The 17,852-nt window shown below is 43.3% G+C and overlaps 1 protein-coding gene across 1 annotated transcript; it reads left to right on the top strand.

The window, feature by feature from the left end:
• Window positions 1-1,955: 1,955 nt before the first annotated feature.
• LOC112433923 (uncharacterized) lies at window positions 1,956-16,633 on the top strand. Its single transcript, XM_076877204.1, has 8 exons — window positions 1,956-2,052; window positions 2,264-2,369; window positions 4,070-4,140; window positions 4,241-6,203; window positions 6,502-6,660; window positions 6,742-6,795; window positions 7,225-7,306; window positions 16,540-16,633. Exons 4-8 carry the CDS (start codon window positions 4,469-4,471, stop codon window positions 16,631-16,633), a joined length of 2,124 nt encoding a protein of 707 aa, XP_076733319.1. The 5' UTR covers window positions 1,956-2,052; window positions 2,264-2,369; window positions 4,070-4,140; window positions 4,241-4,468.
• Window positions 16,634-17,852: the final 1,219 nt, after the last annotated feature.

Here is a 17,852-nt window from a genome sequence, read left to right as displayed (position 1 = left end):
GAAATTTTTTGAAACTCAGGCTTGAACATTAAGATGGATAGTACTATACAACTTCTTAACTTGTTTTAGGCACTTTTTACTGCTTTAGTGCATGGGCTCTCTCTGGCTGTGTACTCTGGCTTCTTCCCACAGTCCAAAGATGTAGCTTATGGGGTTAGGTTAACTGGTGATTCAAAACTGCCCTTTGGTGTGAATGCAAATGCTTGTCCTTCCATGTTAGACTGGTGATCTGTCCAGGTTGTACTGCCCTATGGTAGCTGGTATAGGCCCCAAAACTGCTACCCCACAATCCTGATAAGGATAAGTGGAAGAGGATGGATGATTGCAAAGGAATCAGTTGTTAACTATTGTAGCCAGTATTTTTTTCAGAAGAAAACATTTCTTGAGTGGAAAGCCCCCCCCCCACACACACACACATGCAAATTAAAAACAGAAGCACAGGCCTGCCCAGTACAGTTGCAAGAAGAGCACTTGGTCTAATCTTTGTGCCATCTTTTCTTTGTTGCAGGATCTTGATGAAGAAATGCCTCAGCAAGGCTCAGAAGCCATGCATTCTTCTTCAGTGCAAGATTTTGAAGAGGTAACATTGACCTAGGACAGATTTTAATGAATGTTTCTCATGCACGATGTGTACCTTACGCTATTTGCCGATAGTGAAATGGTCTATTCATCCTCTTGAGTGATGCATTTTTAGTAACTGTCAGATTACTGTTCTTTTGTCTTCATTCTCTATCTGTTACACACGAAGACTGAGACCAGCCAGATTCAGAAGACTGTGAGCTGCCTAAAGCCGCAACCAAACAGCTTTCCAAACAATGATCTGGACCTGAAACATCCAGAGCCTGAAAGGGTAAATATAATCCAGTGTACCACTTAATGAACTAATAATTTAATCTATCATCATTCTTTATGGATGCTGTGTGTGTGTGTGTTTGGCTGTCACCTGGGTGTGATGTGATTTACATGGACCGTGGCTTGTAGGTCCTTTTCATTGTTTCAAAGTGCAAGTCTGGATAACATCTGAGTGTGTGTGTGTGTTAACCACCCAAATGTGACTTAGGAGGACCACACTGTTATTGGGGGACTCCGTCAAAGTTTGCTTCATGGTGACATCACTCTGGTTTTAGGAGGGGTCTTCTCGTATGTCTTGACAGTTTGACCTACAGCATGCAGAACTGACTGCATGTGCTTTGTTTCTATGTTGAAATTTTTTGAAACTCAGGCTTGAACATTAAGATAGATAGTACTATACAACTTCTTAACTTCTTTTAGGCACTTTTTACTGCTTTAGTGCATGGGCTCTCTCTGGCTGTGTACTCTGGCTTCTTCCCACAGTCCAAAGATGTAGCTTATGGGGTTAGGTTAACTGGTGATTCAAAACTGCCCTTTGGTGTGAATGCAAATGCTTGTCCTTCCATGTTAGACTGGTGATCTGTCCAGGTTGTACTGCCCTATGGTAGCTGGTATAGGCCCCAAAACTGCTACCCCACAATCCTGATAAGGATAAGTGGAAGAGGATGGATGATTGCAAAGGAATCAGTTGTTAATTATTGTAGCCAGTATTTTTTTCAGAAGAAAACATTTCTTGAGTGGAAAGCCCCCCCCCACACACACACACATGCAAATTAAAAACAGAAGCACAGGCCTGCCCAGTACAGTTGCAAGAAGAGCACTTGGTCTAATCTTTGTGCCATCTTTTCTTTGTTGCAGGATCTTGATGAAGAAATGCCTCAGCAAGGCTCAGAAGCCATGCATTCTTCTTCAGTGCAAGATTTTGAAGAGGTAACATTGACCTAGGACAGATTTTAATGAATGTTTCTCATGCACGATGTGTACCTTACGCTATTTGCCGATAGTGAAATGGTCTATTCATCCTCTTGAGTGATGCATTTTTAGTAACTGTCAGATTACTGTTCTTTTGTCTTCATTCTCTATCTGTTACACACGAAGACTGAGACCAGCCAGATTCAGAAGACTGTGAGCTGCCTAAAGCCGCAACCAAACAGCTTTCCAAACAATGATCTGGACCTGAAACATCCAGAGCCTGAAAGGGTAAATATAATCCAGTGTACCACTTAATGAACTAATAATTTAATCTATCATCATTCTTTATGGATGCTGTGTGTGTGTGTGTGTTTGGCAGTCACCTGGGTGTGATGTGATTTACATGGACGAAGTTTATTAGTTGATATCTGCAACTGAATTGAAAACACACCTTTCCAACTGTCTAAAACAAATAAATGTTGCAATATTTTGCTAACAGTGTCACAATCATCGTCTGGTGTGCACAACAATATCATCTTTGGACAAGTGCATTCAGTGTGTGGGACCGGTTTCCTCCCTCAAGTGGCTTGGCTTTAAGTGCAAAGGTGAGACATTTAGTGAATAGGTACAGTGTATAGTAAAAAGCATTAATAGAGTTCAACAAGTTAAGACGTGCTGAAATGAACACTGCTCCCTTTTTAATTAATGGGTGGTCACGTCTAATTAAAGAAATGCAGTATTACCTCATTGGTGCAGGACCTTGTAAAAATGGTATACTTGGGATTGTCCTCAATTCCCCATTCCATAACATAAACTGCTCAAAATAATAAAGGGAACACTTAAACAATGCGATGTTACTCCAAGTCAGTCACACTTCTGTGAAATCAAACTGTTCACTTAGGAAGTAACACTGACAACCAGTTTCACATGCTGTTTTGCAAATAGAGTAGACAACAAGTGGAAATTATAGTCAATTCACCATAATAAAGGACTGGTTCTGCAGGTGGTGACCACAGACCACTTCTCAGCACCTATGCTTTCTGGCTGATGTTATGGTCACTTTTGAATGCTGGCGGTGATTTCATTTTAGTGGTAGCATGAGACAGTCTACAACCCACACAAGGGGCTCAGGTAGTGCAGCTCATCTAGCGTAGCACATCAATGTGAGCTGTGGCAAGAAGGTTTGCTGTGTCTGTTAGTGTAGTGTCCAGAGCATGGAGGTGCTACCTGGATGTGGAGTAGGCCATAGGAGGGCAACAACCCAGCAGCAGGACCGCTACCTCCACCTTTGTGCAAGGAGGAACAAGAGGAGCCCTGCAAAATGACCTCAAACAGGCCACAAATGTGCATCTGTCTGCTCAAATGGTCAGAAACTGACTTCATGAGGGTGGCTTGAGGGTCCAGCATCCACAGGTGGGGATTGAGCTTGCAGTCCAACACCATGCAGGATGTTTGGCATTTGCCAGAAAACACAAAGTTTGGCAACTTCAGCACGGGCACCCTATGCTCCTCACAGCTGAAAGGAGGTTCAAACTGAGCACGTGACAGTCTGGAGATGCCGTGGGGAATGTTCTGCTGCCTGCAACATCCTCCAGCATGATCATATTGGCAGTGGGTCAGTAATGGTGAGGGGTGGCATTTCTGTGCCTGCCAGAGAGCCTGACTGTCATTGGGTAACAAGATGAGGTCCTCGGACCCTTTGTGAGACCACATGCTGGTGCATTTGGCCCTGGGGTCCACCTAATGCGAGACGACACTGGGCCTCATGTGGCTGGAGTATGTCAGCAGTTCCTCCATGACAAAGGCATTGATGCTATGGACTGGCCCGCCTGTTCCCCAGACCTGAATCCAATTGAGCACATCTGGGACATCATGTCTCACTCCATCCACCACAAACTGTCCAGGGGTTGGCAGATGCTTTAGTCCAGGTCTTGGAGGAGATCCTTCAGGAGACCATCCGCCACCTCATCCCGAGCATGCCCAGGCATTGTAGGGAAGTCGTACAGGCATCTGGAGGCCACACACATTCAACTACACACTTTCATGCCACTCAACTACCTAAAGAACAAAGTATTTAATAAGAATAATTCCTTCATTCACATCTGGGATGTCCTTTTTTTTGGGGGGGGGGGAGGGGGATTAGCAGTGTATGTGTAGTCATTAAAATATCCTTAATGTGAACAGTTTTTTTTTTTTTTTTTTTTTTTTTTTTCAGCATTTGACATTACTGCAATGCTTTGACAAAAAACTACTTCACTTAAATAGAACTGCAAAGCTAAATTAAGTCTATCAAAATGTGTTTCAGTTTGTTTAGGGGTCTGGCACAAATCTTGCCTTGCAAAATTGGCAAATCAGAATTGCCACCAGTCAACACAGGTGTGTATCCCATTCATATTTGGCTTGACTTTTTTTCAGTTTATTTTTTACCTGTCTAAAGTATTGATCAATTAAAAAAACTTTTGTTCTTACATTCCAGAAAGAAGAAATTTCTGAATATTCAGGGGAGGATGGATTGCCACATTCAGTTCTGGATCAAATATCAAGCGATGATGATGGCAACCACAGCATATCAGAAGAAGAATATGTGCCAGATTCAGAGTCATATGATGAAGATTCAGATGAAGACATCTCATTATTGCCAAGCACATCAAAAGGTCTGCTATGCCAAGATGACATCTCCAAAGCGCATGAACAATCAGATTCAATGAATTTAATCCACAACTTGACAAAGGACAAGCCACAAGATAAAAGTGAGCTTTGCGAAACTGAATCAGAAAAAATGACTTTAAGTAAAAGAAATTACTGCTATTTTTGTGGCAAACCACAAGCTAAAATTTCCCGCCACCTGAAAACGCACAAAACGGCTCCTGATGTTGTGCATGCATTTTCCCTGCCTAGAGACTCAAACGAGCGTAAAAGTCTGTTAGAGAAATTGAGAAATAAGGGAAATTTTAAGCATAATGCTGCAGTTTTGCATGGTGGAGTGGGACCACTGAAAGTGAAGAGAAGACCCAAGATTAAAGCAGTAGAGGGAAAGTTTGCTCATTGCTTTTATTGTCAAGGGATGTATGTTCGCAAGGATCTTTGGAGACATGTCCGCAGATGTCCTAACAAACCAAAAGATGACACGGATAAAGAACCTGGAAGAACCAAAGTACTCGGCCTGGCTTTAACTCTGGAGTCTCAGTGTTATCCGCAGGTGTCAAGTGGAGTCTGGAAGGTTCTTGCTGTTATGAAACAAGATGAGATTGCCTCAGCTGTGCGAAATGACTTTACTGTTATTCAGTTTGCCCAGTCCCTCTACAATAAACATGGACAAGACCCTACAAAGTATGATTATATACGACAGAAGCTTCGTGAAGCGGGACGTTTGTTGTTGTGTCTGCGCACAGAATTCTCAGTGCATAACATGGAAGAAGCTATTAAGCCTGCTAATTTCCAGAGAGTTGTGCAAGCAGTAAAGAAAGTTTCAGGTTTTGATGAAGAGACACTGTCATACAAAACTCCAAGCCTTGCGCTGAAACTGGGACATACACTGCATAAAATGTCTGACATTATCCATTGTCGTGCCCTCATGACAGAGGATGAAGCCCTAATCAAGTCCACTGATGCGTTCAAGAAGTTGTATGTCTCCAAATGGTCTGAGATGGTGTCTCACCGTGCCTTGAACACATTGAGTGAGGCAAAGTTTAACAAGCCATCAACATTGCCCTTTACAGAAGATGTTCGGATTCTCCATCACTACCTTCAAAAATCTGCAGAAAGTGCCTTTTGCAGCTTGGAGAACGAAGCCACAGCTCAGAATTATGCCCAACTTGCACAAGTTACACTCTCACAAATCATTGTGTTCAACCGAAGACGTTCTGGAGAGGTTTCAAAGATGCGCCTCAAAAGTTTTCTTGAAAGAGACAAAACAGCACTCCACACAGATGTTGCCATGGGGCTCTCAGAAATGGAACAGAGACTCTGTAACTATTTCTGTAGAATAGAAATAATGGGAAAAAGGGACAGAAATGTTCCAGTTCTGCTAACACCAAGCATGCTGGATGCTCTGTCACTACTGGTTAGTAGGAGGCCTGACTGTGGTATTTGTGCCACTAATATCTACCTCTTTGCAAGACCCCGATCAATGAGTCATTACAGAGGAATGGACTCCTTGCGTGTTCATGCACACCAGTGTGGAGCAAAGCAGCCTGAGTATCTAAGATCGACACAGCTCAGAAAACATGTTGCCACACTCTCACAAGTCCTTAATTTGAAAAACAACGAACTTGATCAGGTTGCAGATTTCCTGGGTCATGATATCCGCGTTCACCGCGAATTCTACAGATTACCAGTTCCCACAACACAGCTGGCCAAGATTTCCAAACTGCTTTTAACACTGGAAAAAGGACAACTTTCCCAGATCCAGGGGAAATCACTGGATGAGATCAAAATAGGTTTGTATTGAAAGGAGCAAATATTAGGGCAGTAGTTGAATATTATGCTTTATCAACAGAATTAAAACCTAAAAGCACAGACCATTCTGTTAAATGTCCATGATTTAAGGTTCTTGAAGTCTATTGTTTCATCACTTTGCAACATTTGGCAAACTGCAGAGTGGTGGCCTTAAATAGTAAAACTATGTACTATAATTTCCAGTATTTGTTCTGTATTTTGTCATATCTCGTTGTTAATGTGAGGTTTTTGGGGGGTTTGTGTTTGGTTTTTTGGGGGGGTTTTCCCACAATTTCTCAGATGAAATTGCATTAAGTGATGCTGAAACAAAGGACAGTGAGAGTGAATCAGATGATGATGACACAGCACTCACAATGTTGGCGTGTGGCACCAGTGAGCCTGTACATGCAGTAGCTGATTCCACAAACACAGCGCAGCTCCAAGACACTGTAGATTGTGGTAAGTTACCACTAGCTTGGTTTCTGTGGATAAAATGTTTGTTACAAATATTAAAACTTAATCAAATTGTGTAATCAGCAGATGAAGGACCACTCACAATGCCTGCAGCAAGTGAGACTGCTGCTCCCTCTGAAGGTAAGGGGTGCAGTTGGTTCTCGAAGCTTATTATTGTTTCATCACTTTGCAACATATGGCAAACTGCAGAGTGGTGGCAAAAAGTCACTTGGATGAGTGACAAAATGTTTCTCCCACTGAAAACGCTACGTCCAGATTAACAGAATCAACGTTTTGGGATTTACTTACCTGGATGATTGAGCATGCATCAAGAGACTTTTATTCAACTTTTTATTCAGTCTTTTATTCACAGCGGAACACTAAATGTCTCATTTTAGAAATTTGATAAATTTTCAAAGAGAATTTTAGCTCGTTTTGATATTGATGGTAGCAACACATTTCAGAAGTTAGTACAGGGTAGCATCCATTCTTTTAACCACCAAATGTTTTTTGTTTTTTTTGTTTGGTTTTTTGTTTGTTTTAACTACTACTACTTTATATATCTTCCAGAGAAAAATGCTGCTCAATCCCACAATTCCCGAAGAGCTCCCAAACACATGTGGTCCAAGGCTGAGGTTGCTGCAGTGATGAGGCATTTTAAAGACCACATAAACGAAGGGAAACTAGCCACCAAAAATGAATGCAGTCATTGCAAATTGGTAGAAGATCCGGTGTTGGCAGGAAGAACAGTTCAAAACATACGAGATTTTGTAAGAAACAGAGGATTAACTGCAAAAAGGCAGAAAAAAATGAACTAAAATAACTGTTTAGAGAGCTGTGGTTTTACATCTTGGTCAGATTGCCAATTGTTGTTAACACTGATGTTCTGTTTAAAGAAAAAAAAGTTCTTGTTAAATACAGAAGTAGTTTGTATTTCATAATTTTTACATTTAATTTATTTAGGGGTTTTTTTGACGGGTTATATTTAAAATAAAAAATTATAAATGCATATTTTCTCCCCTTAATATTTACCTTTAAACTATTAAAATTCATTTTAAATGTTTTTAATTTTTCTGTTTTCTATATTTTTATATTTCTGTGGGAAGCGTGGGCATTTTTGTCCATAGATTTCTTTTTTTATTTATGGTTAAAATTAATGTTCAGATCCAAGAACACTAATAAAATGATGTTCCAGTAATCCTGTGTCCTGTCAGATGTGTATTCATGGTAATGATGAGCTATTTAAATATTACATCATTGTCCCTTTAAAGACCCAATATTGCTTTTTTTGGACCTCATAAAACACATTATTGTCAAGTGGACAATGTCTCCAGAAAACACAATAGAGTCTGGTTGGTGTGTATCAGTGTATCTAGACTTCTATAGGGAGTGTATGAGGTCTGAAGTGACCCAAATTTTTTTCAGATTTTTTCGAACACTTTAACCTCGCTCCCTTGGCTCTAAGTCCTTTCAAAAGGGTAGTCCACTTAAACCACCACCGGGCGGATTGACGTAGTATAGTCCCGCCATACCACATAGACCCGTATGTGTGTGTGTGTGTGTGTGTCTGTGTGTGTGCGTGTGTGTGTGTATGTGTGTGTGTGTATGTGTGCGTCTGTGTGTGCGTGTGTGTGTGTCTGTGTGCGCGTGTGTGTGTGTCTGTGTGTGTGTGTGTCTGTGTGTGTGTGTGTCTGTGTGTGTCTGTGTCTGTGTGTGTCTGTGTGTGTGTCTGTGTCTGTGTGTGTCTGTGTGTGTGTCTGTGTGCGCGTGTGTGTGTGTGTCTGTGTGTGTGTGTGTCTGTGTGTGTGTGTGTGTGTGTGTGTGTGTGTGTGTGTGTCTGTGTCTGTGTCTGTGTGTGTGTGTGTGTTCCAGATGTGACCCTGTGACCCCAAAGCTGGTGCTAAGAGTCCAGCGGTCCCCCTAACAAAGGGCTCTTATACTTAACCAGACACAGAGTAGGTGTCCTCCTACACCAGGGGTCTCAAACTCGCAGCCCGCGGGCCAATTGCGGCCCGCAGGACGATAGTTTTTGGCCCCACCTTAATATGAAAATGTAATGTTAGTTTGATAATGTATGACACTTCACAGTGTTGTGGGCGGAGCTGAATTAACCCACCAATCAGGGTGGGATATGGATCTCATGGGACACCAGCCGGGCTTGATGCAAGCAGGGAAACATTTCTCAATGAGTCAAAGTTCCAGCAGCGTTGCCCTGGAGTGTTTCTTTCTTTCCTGTGCCTGTCTGGCTTCCTCCTTTCTATTGGGCAAACGCCGACATTCGCCCCAGCGCGCTGCGTTCACAACACTTCAAAAAAAGTTGTTTTTTAAGTTGCTGCCCAGCGGGACGTTATACGTATATAGATTTATACACACGTCAGTGGGATTTAAAGTTATTTTTCCACAGAGAGAGATCTCATATTAACTCTCACAGTGATGCGTAGGCGGCGGGATAAAAGAAAAGTCATGAACTCAATGCAGCCCAATTTAGTCTGCAGTCACATAGCGACACCTGTTCATCGGCAACAACAGTCCCCGGTAACCCGGACTAATTATAGGGTCGCACCGTAATTTGTGGCTCCATGTTTTTATTTGCATCACTGCGTTTGCATTGCAGCAAACATGAACATTACATATATTTCAATATAATGTAAAAGCAGTCAAAACAACTAACATCAGAAACAGCTGATGTTATTTGTTATATGTCACGGTGTCATTTCCGCTTCTTTCTCCTGTAACAACAGCCCGGCGCCGTGAGCAGTCGCCTTTTTTGCGCTCGCTATCCCTGCACTTTCTACCATCTGCAAACGCCACGGTGTTCGTGTCGTCATGAAAGACATGAACATCGAGCGTAAAAACAAAGGAGACTGCTACCGGCTTTTTATCTGCCGATCGCCGTGCTACGGTTGCAAGAAAAAGAAGCAGAAATGACGTTCTCTACGCGTTGAGACGTTCCCCGTCCGTCGGCTAAACGCTTGATTGAAACTTCAATGCGACAGTGACACCAAGTAGAATTATAAATGTCACATAGCCCCAAACATGTCTTTTTCAAAGCCTGCGGTGAAGAGAAAGGTTGGTGATGAGCACCGACAATTTCAGGAAAAGTGGGAAATGCAATATTTCTTTGTTGAGCACAGGGGCACCCCGACCTGTCTTATTTGCACAGAGAAAGTTGCGCTGCACAAGGAATACAATTTGAAACGTCATTACACAACTAGACATGCTGAGCTGGATGCAAAATACCAGGGAGACGAGAGAGCGAACCGGGTTGCCAGTCTTAAAACAGATCTACTGAGGCAGCAAGATTTCTCCAAGAAAGCAACCAAAGAGAATAATGCAGCAGTCGGAGCCACGTGGTTAGTGAGATGATTGCTAAAGCAGGGAAGCCATTCACAGAAGGTGCATTTGTCTAAAAGTGCATATTGCAGGCTGCAAATATAGTCTGTCCGGGAAAGAAAGGTCAGTTTAGCAACATCAGCCTTTCTGCCAACACCGCAGCAGATCGCATTTCTGACCTGTCAAGTGACATTTATGACCAACTGTGTGAGAAAGCCAAATGTTTCAGTGTATACTCAGTCGCTCTTGATGAGACCACAGACATCACCGACACTGCCCAGCTCCCAATGTATGTCCGTGGTGTTGATGACAGTTTTGAAGTGATGGAGGAGCTGCTCACAGTAATTCCAATGCATGGCCAGACCACCGCTCAGCAGATATTTACAAGCTGTGTGATGCCATTGAGAATGTTGGTTTGCCATGGAAGAGGTTTGTTGGAATAACAACAGATGGAGCGCCATCAATGACAGGGAGGAAACATGGACTGGTGGCACAAAACAAACTGGAAGAGGAAGGCGTGGAGGAGGCCATTGCTCTGCACTGCATCATCCATCAGCAGGTCCTTTGCAGCAAATGCCTGAAGTTTGACAATGTGATGTCTATTGTTGTGAAATGCATCAACCAAATCAGATCCAGGGGCTTAAAGCACCGAAGGTTCTGTGCTTTTTTAGAGGAAATGGAGTCAGAATATGGGGATGTGCTCGACTTCACTGAGGTACGTTGGCTCAGCAGGGGAAATGTATTAAAGAGACTTTTTGAGTTGAGAGCAGAAGTGAAGCCTTCATGGAGAAGGATGGAGTTAGTGTTCCTGTGCTAACTGATCCCAAATGGCTCATGGACTCAGCTTTTCTTGTTGATATGACACATGAGCTTAATGTACTGAACAAGACGTTACAAGGCCAGGGGCAACTTGTCAGTGCTGCCTATGACAACGTGAGAGCATTCTCCACAAAACTGGCGCTCTGGAAAGCTCAGCTCTCTCAGACAAACCTTTGCCATTTCCCAGCATGCAAGGCACTCGTGGATGCAGGCACACCATTCAGTGCTGACGAGTATGTTGATGTCATTTTGAGGCTACAGGAGGAATTTGATCACAGATTTGCTGACTTCAAGACACACAGAGCCACCTTTCACATTTTTGCGGACCCCTTCTCCTTCGATGTGCAAGATGCCCCTTCTGTGCTTCAAATGGAGCTCATTGAGCTGCAGTGCAACTCTGAACTCAAAGCAAAGTTCAGGGAGGTGAGTGGAAAAGCAGACAAGCTTGGACAATTTTTGAGAGACTTGAGCCCTAGTTTCCCTCGGCTTTCCCGAATGTTCAAGCGGACCATGTGCCTTTTTGGTAGCACATACTTGTGCCAAAAGCTCTTCTCCACTTTGACCTTCAATAAGTCCAAGTACAGGTCCAGACTTACGGATGATCATCTTCAAGACATACTGAGGGTCGCAACTGCTTCCTCCCTCAGGCCAAATCTGGCTCGGCTATGCGAGAGGAAACGCTGCCAGGTCTCTAGCAGCAAGGAGTAGGCAAGAGAAGCCATGTTCAGAAGAACAGTTCATTTTCTACAGTGTTCCATTCATGTTCAGAAGAAGGTTATAGAACTGTTAATACAGACATTTCAATCTAAATACAGCAGATATAGAAGACTGAAAGATACACACAAGTTCACTGACTAAAAATATCTTATTATTATTTTATTTATGTATTACAGATTGATTTATTTTCTTATTAATTCTTAATTTGTTTATTTATTTTTCATATTTAATGTTAAAAATAAAAAAAATAAAAAATAAAAGCCCTTTATGGGCCCTGTTAGAATCAATATTTCATTCTCATTCTGTTGTTTGAGAACAATAACAGAAAAATGTGCACCTAACCCACTTGAGAACAAATTTATTGTGAATTCAGCTGTTCAGCCTATTCAGCCTTGTTTCATCCTTCTGTCAGTGTCACTGACTGTCACTGTGACTGTGGACATACAGCATGGGAAACATACACATGGCTGACACCTTATTAAGTACACAGTGGCCACTATCTCAGGTATAGTACACCTGTGACCTAATAAAGTGTATCTAAAGTTACAAAATGTTGTCTCTGTCCAAATATTTACGGACCTAACTGTAGGTCTACTTTTAATGAAACTCTCAACATATCAGTTATCATTAATGTTCCTGCAACCAGACTCCTTGGAGACCCCTACATAAATATCCATGTACTATCCAGCTAGACTAGTGTGTCTGTCCCTGAAAATATTCCTGCATGTGTGATTGTTCATGTGTCATCTGCAGGAAACAAACAGGAAGTGAGTGAAAGACACAGGAAATGTTTCCAGCTCTTCCTCTATCAGATTTTCTCTCCATACCTGAGAGTGTCCAGTCTCCAGCCTGGATCCTTCAGTCCAGCCGACAGCAGCTTCATTCCTGAGGGACCTGGATGATTGTAGCTCAGGTCCAGCTGTCTCAGATGGGAGGGGTTGGAGGTCAGAGCTGAGGCCAGAGAAGTACAGCCTTCCTCTGTGATCAGACAGCCTGACAGACTGCAGACACACAAAACAACAATCTATCTGACAACAGTTGTTTTCTCTTTGTCACAATAACATCTATCCATCCATTGTAACTTTATTTATAAGTGACAATACCCAACAGACAACAACAGTCATCTGAAGCTGTTTAACAGTGTAAGGTAACCGCCTCCACTGTGAGCAGCACTTGGTGATGGTGGGAAGAAGAACTCCCTTTGACACAAAGATCCTCCCAGTGAAAACAGGCTCCAGGAGGAGCATCTACCATGACTGGTTGCAGGGTGAGGGGAAAGAGAAGAGATGAGCTCAGAGAGACAAGAACTAAACAGAGAGACAAAAGTTAAGGACATGCAGTAGTGACATATAAAAGCATCAGGAGTGAAAAGAGGGGAGAAGAAAGCAGAGCATCATGGGAAGTCCACCAACAGCCTGAGCCTATAGCAGCATAACTAAGGGATGGTTCAGGGTCACCTGATCCAGCTCGAACTATAAGCTTTATTAAAAAGGAAAGTTTGAAGCTGATCTTCAAAGTAGAGAGGGTGTCTGTCTCCTGAACTCAAACTGGGAGCTGCTTCCACACCCAGTCCAACATAGCCAGGCTTTCTTTGCTGCTTTGACAAAACCTCAAATCCCAGTCAGAGATGATGAGCATCATCACAGTGATGATCATTTCTCTGTAACCCAGGCTTTCTGCTTCAGGATCTGTGCACGCTCACAGAACAAGGAGACCTTTAAACATCATTTCACTAACTGGATGGACTGAGCTCAGCCTACAGATGAACTGGTGCCAGAGATCATAAAGAACATCAAACAGTCAAATTCAACACTTTTAATGGAAATATGAGATTAATGCTGCAGACAATCATGAAGCTGCTGAATTCATGAACATCAAGAATGCAGCGAGTGGTAAAATAAAGATTTGACCTCAGTGTGCTCAGTGTTCCTGTCTATTCCTAACATATTCCTAACATGATAGCTGCACTTTAGAGCTCTAAAACTGGAACTGACACATGTTTAAACTCTACATGTTACTCAGTACATTCAGTTCTGACACTCGCCCACAGTCCAACAAAGGAAACATGGAGATCACATCAGTTTGTCACCAAAGTCTAATTATTAGGGCAACTTAACCTGTTATTATCTCGTTAACTCATTAACTGATTAACGTCAGCAATTATTTTAATCACAGTTTTTAAAATCATGATTATTGTGAAAGTGCTCACTGGCTCTGAATATACTGTAGCTGTGTAACCATGGTTACCTGGGAGTTACAGAAAGGTGCAGAACATGTGATTCATGTTGCACAGCAGTGGGACATTTGAAATAAAGTCAGCACACTCAGTACAGATAGTGCATCAAATATGATGCTGCTGCCAGACGTCTGCTGTTAGGTTTGTAGCATAAACCTATTCGCTGGAACGTTAAGACAATATAATTACACTGCTAAGCAAGACGCAAGTAGGCAAACTTCTTCATGGTACTCGTGCACGGGAGAGAACCAGACAAACGCCGTTCCTTCGCTTGACCCCAGTAGCTCTCGTCCGTCCTCCCATACACTGTCCTTTTATTGAGGTTACATGAATATGCATAGGTTCATTAACATATAACGTCTACATACACAAAGAGTACCTTGTGTGTGTGTGTGTGTGTGTGTGTGTGTGTGTGTGTGTGTGTGTGTGTGTGGACTGCTGATCAAAGGGTCAAACATCCTTGGTCAGGAAGAGGGTAGCCTCCCCCTCCCCCTAGATGGTTCATCCTAGATAACATGGTGAGGAAGTCCTGCAGTTCATCTAAACAAAGAGCACTTAGACTAGAACAGACGTAGCTAGGTTAATCCTACCATAAAACAATAAGAGAAGGTATGACCTCTCTCATGCTCCCAGGATGGAATGCACACCAAGCCTCTGTAGCCTGTTAAAGATCACACAACTTATCACTACACAATTGATTGATTGATTATACACCTCTAAGCATCTATGGTTAAATATTTCTAAGCATAAATGACAATCAACAATACAAATCTAACATCTGCCTTTGAACACGTCCCTGCATCGCGCACAACACCAAGGTTGCCATGGCAATCACAGCTGACAGGGACAAAGTGCACAGCTGGAAGCCTGCAGGTATATTTAACATGATGTATTTCTCAGTGTCCTGATTAGATTAGATTAGATTCATGTTTCAGCTCAGACTGACAGAAATATTTGAACTGCTGCTGTGTTAAAGGGAACACTGCTGTTAGAAAGCACCTGATCTGTTTCTGCACACTGAATTTTTTTTTTTCTTTTTATAGTTACTAAATAATAAACGATATTGTGCAACACTCAAGACAGACAGCGCACAGTGTGCTTTTAGGCAGCAGCCAAGAAAGCTGTAGTCCGCGTCTGTGAATACCCGTGTGTACACCTGTGTGCATACCTGTGTGGATCAGCATGCTTGCATTCCAAAGGTTTCTCCATGTAATGATCTGCTAGGGAGTGTGGGGGGGCCACAGCCCTGTCCTCTATGGTATGAAGCAGGTATGGAGGAGATCAAAACTCCAGACATCCAGAGGCCCCCAGAACACAAGAGACCAAGGAAGACCAACAGTGGGGCAGCTGCGCCACTGTCCCAGAAAGAGCTGAGGAGAGTCCCAGATGAGGGCTCATTCAGCAGCCGCGGAGCAGAAGCCAGGGGGAGTTGCAGTGACGCGCCCGTGAGCTCCGCCGGCAGCCAGCTGTGCCTGAGTGACCGAGCCCCAGGCCGAGAGGCCGGGGGCACCCCACCTCCGAAATGGCCCGAGCGAGCCCCAATAAGTGGCCGCCAAGGAGTGAACCGGTATGTACCCGGACGCCCACCCCCAGATACAAAGAACCACCAACGCACCGACACCTGAGGGAGTCCGCCACCGGCAGGGGAAGTGGTGGTGGGTGGAGATAGGCCTCCAAACCTTGGAGGGCCCGAGATGTCCCCAGAGAGGTGGCGTCTGATACCCAACCTGACATATAGACACAGACATACAGGCACACACAGACACAAACATCCATTCCCACCCTCATGCTCTCATGTGCACTTCACACTCAACCGACGTGGAGACAGACATAAAGAGACGCTGTACACACGATCACACTCCCCAAGCGTACTCTACCAACCGGGTCTAGGTGCCCCCGCCCCTGGAGGGGGGAACTGCACCCAGACCCAGGTGGTGTTACCCTTTTCCCTGCGGTGGGGAGAGGCAGACCGACCCGACTCCGCAGCAGCAGGGAGGCCCCACACCCCAGACCGCAGCCGGACAGCCAACTCCTCCTAGCCCCCCCGCTCCAGCAGGCCGCAGAGAACGGGGGTGAGAGAAGACTCCAAACCTCCCTCCACCTGCTCATTGTAGTGTTGATGCATGTGTGTTCTAAGGTGCAATTAAAACCCAGGAGGGCATGGAGCTACCTGCCAGAGAGCAGCAGGTAAGCACATAGTCCCTCCTGTTAGCCCTCAATGTCTACGTGTATTTAAAATTGAGATAAATGCAGTTCATGTTGTCAACTCAACCTGGACTGTTGAAAGAGTTTTTCTTTGTCTTGTTTCTGACTGAGATTCTCCAAAGGAAATCCAGCACAAACACACACTCAAAGTCCTGCACAGTAAATGAGCTGATGAGCGTTTGTGCTGCTGCCTGATAACAGAACAATAGTTCTGCTGCTTCCTGTTCTGGAAACACACATTTATAAATGTTCACTTGCTGTTGATCAAAGGTATGTTGGTGGCTCTGGACGCTGAGGGAACTTTGTAAAAAACTAGATTAAAGTCTGACTCCATCCTCCATTTAAATAACTCACAGCAACAACTGAATAGCTTTGCCTTTGTGTAGCTGACACTTCATTTTAATGTCCTTCTATTCTGGTTCATCTGGTCTCAGTTTCTATAAGCACACAGGTTTCATCAGGACTCTATGACCTCAGTGATCTTTGCTGGGCCTTAATGCTCTGAACAAAGCTGCACATCACAAGACTAAATAGAAATGAATCAGTCTTTCATTCTCACTGCTGTTTGACTTCAGCTCTCAATGTCCCACCATAACCCATGGAAAGAATTACTGTCCATCCAGGCTGCTGAACATGAAGCTGAAGAAGGTGGAGTATTGTGAGGGCTGATGGAGATGATGATGAGGAATCCAGGAGCAGTGGGTGGATGGCAGCATCAGCATGAAGGATCAGTGTGAGAACACATCATCATCCACAAAGGAAACCAGTCTGAGTGTCTGACGCTCTTGTTAGAAAGACGCAGTCCCAGCAGTTAGCTTGTCTGCTAGTTAGCTGAGAGCTAGCTCACTTGTACATTGAATACCAAACTGTGTAAACCAGGGGTGTCAAACATATGGCCCGTGGGCCAAATTCAGCCCTTGAGATAATTTCATATGTCAAATATTGATGAATTTTCAGGCTTGCTGATAATCAATGTGAGCACGGCTGAGGTTTTATTCTGATGAGCAAACCATGTGGCCAAACACTTTAAGAGACAGACTGGGATCATACCATTATGTGAAAGAAGACATGTCCCATAGACAGCAAGGGTGGTGGTAGAGACCAGTACACAGAGAAATGGGAGCTGTACTGAAATGCAAGCGTGTCAGGAAAGAGTGAAAAGGCAAAATGAGCAGCATCTGGCTGCATTTCAGTGATATTGGAGACCACAAAGCTGAGTGCAACATTTATACAGGAGATATACAGGAGACGCTGAGAGTAGAACTGATAAAATTAGGAGCTGGCTAAAGTGAGACCCATTTTTATTTCCACCCATTTTCCACTGTGGAGGACAAAAGGTTTCAAACTGGTCCAGGTCTTAAACCTCACGTGTTCTTCCTAATAGCAGTAAATGGATAGAAATAAGGCTTTTATGAAAACACTGAATAAAACTTGCTGCCTTTAAAAAGACTAAATGTACAGTTCAGTATTGAATACTACATAAAATAAACTATATATAAAGTGTGTCTGAATGGCAGAGATGCAGAAATATGTGCATGTAGCACAGAGCCACGGCTCAGTGTCTGAATGAGTCTCACAGACCTGAATGTGCTGTTGAAGCCATTTATAATTATAACGTAATTCTTTACTCGTTTGATCTGCTCCTTACCACAAGCCACCAGACGTAGAAGGTTTTGGACTTTTAACTATATTTTCTGAAGTTTTACAACTTTTCTTACTGTTAAAAACCTCGTTATGGCCATTCATGCTGTACAAAGTAATTAGACATGTGTGGTATCTACAGAAACGTCAGAATCTCAGCTAAAAGTTCACAAAACCATCTCAACAACCACCAAACAGCTGAAACAGCAGGTGAACAGATCACACAAAAAAGATGTAAACACAAATC

Source organism: Maylandia zebra, linkage group LG2, assembly GCF_041146795.1.
Source record: "Maylandia zebra isolate NMK-2024a linkage group LG2, Mzebra_GT3a, whole genome shotgun sequence".
NCBI lineage: Eukaryota > Metazoa > Chordata > Actinopteri > Cichliformes > Cichlidae > Maylandia > Maylandia zebra.
Note: the sequence above shows the minus strand (reverse complement) of the source record. Positions and strands in the feature narration are given on the sequence as shown.

Excerpts from the sequence above, each read along its gene's own strand:
- LOC112433923 (XM_076877204.1), top strand. The coding sequence starts at position 4,469 with ATGAATTTAATCCACAACTTGACAAAGGACAAGCCACAAGATAAAAGT. Across the intron at positions 6,204-6,501 it reads ACTGGATGAGATCAAAATAG|ATGAAATTGCATTAAGTGAT; the intron begins GTTTGTATTGAA and ends ACAATTTCTCAG. Across the intron at positions 7,307-16,539 it reads GAGGTTGCTGCAGTGATGAG|CTCTCAATGTCCCACCATAA; the intron begins GCATTTTAAAGA and ends GTTTGACTTCAG.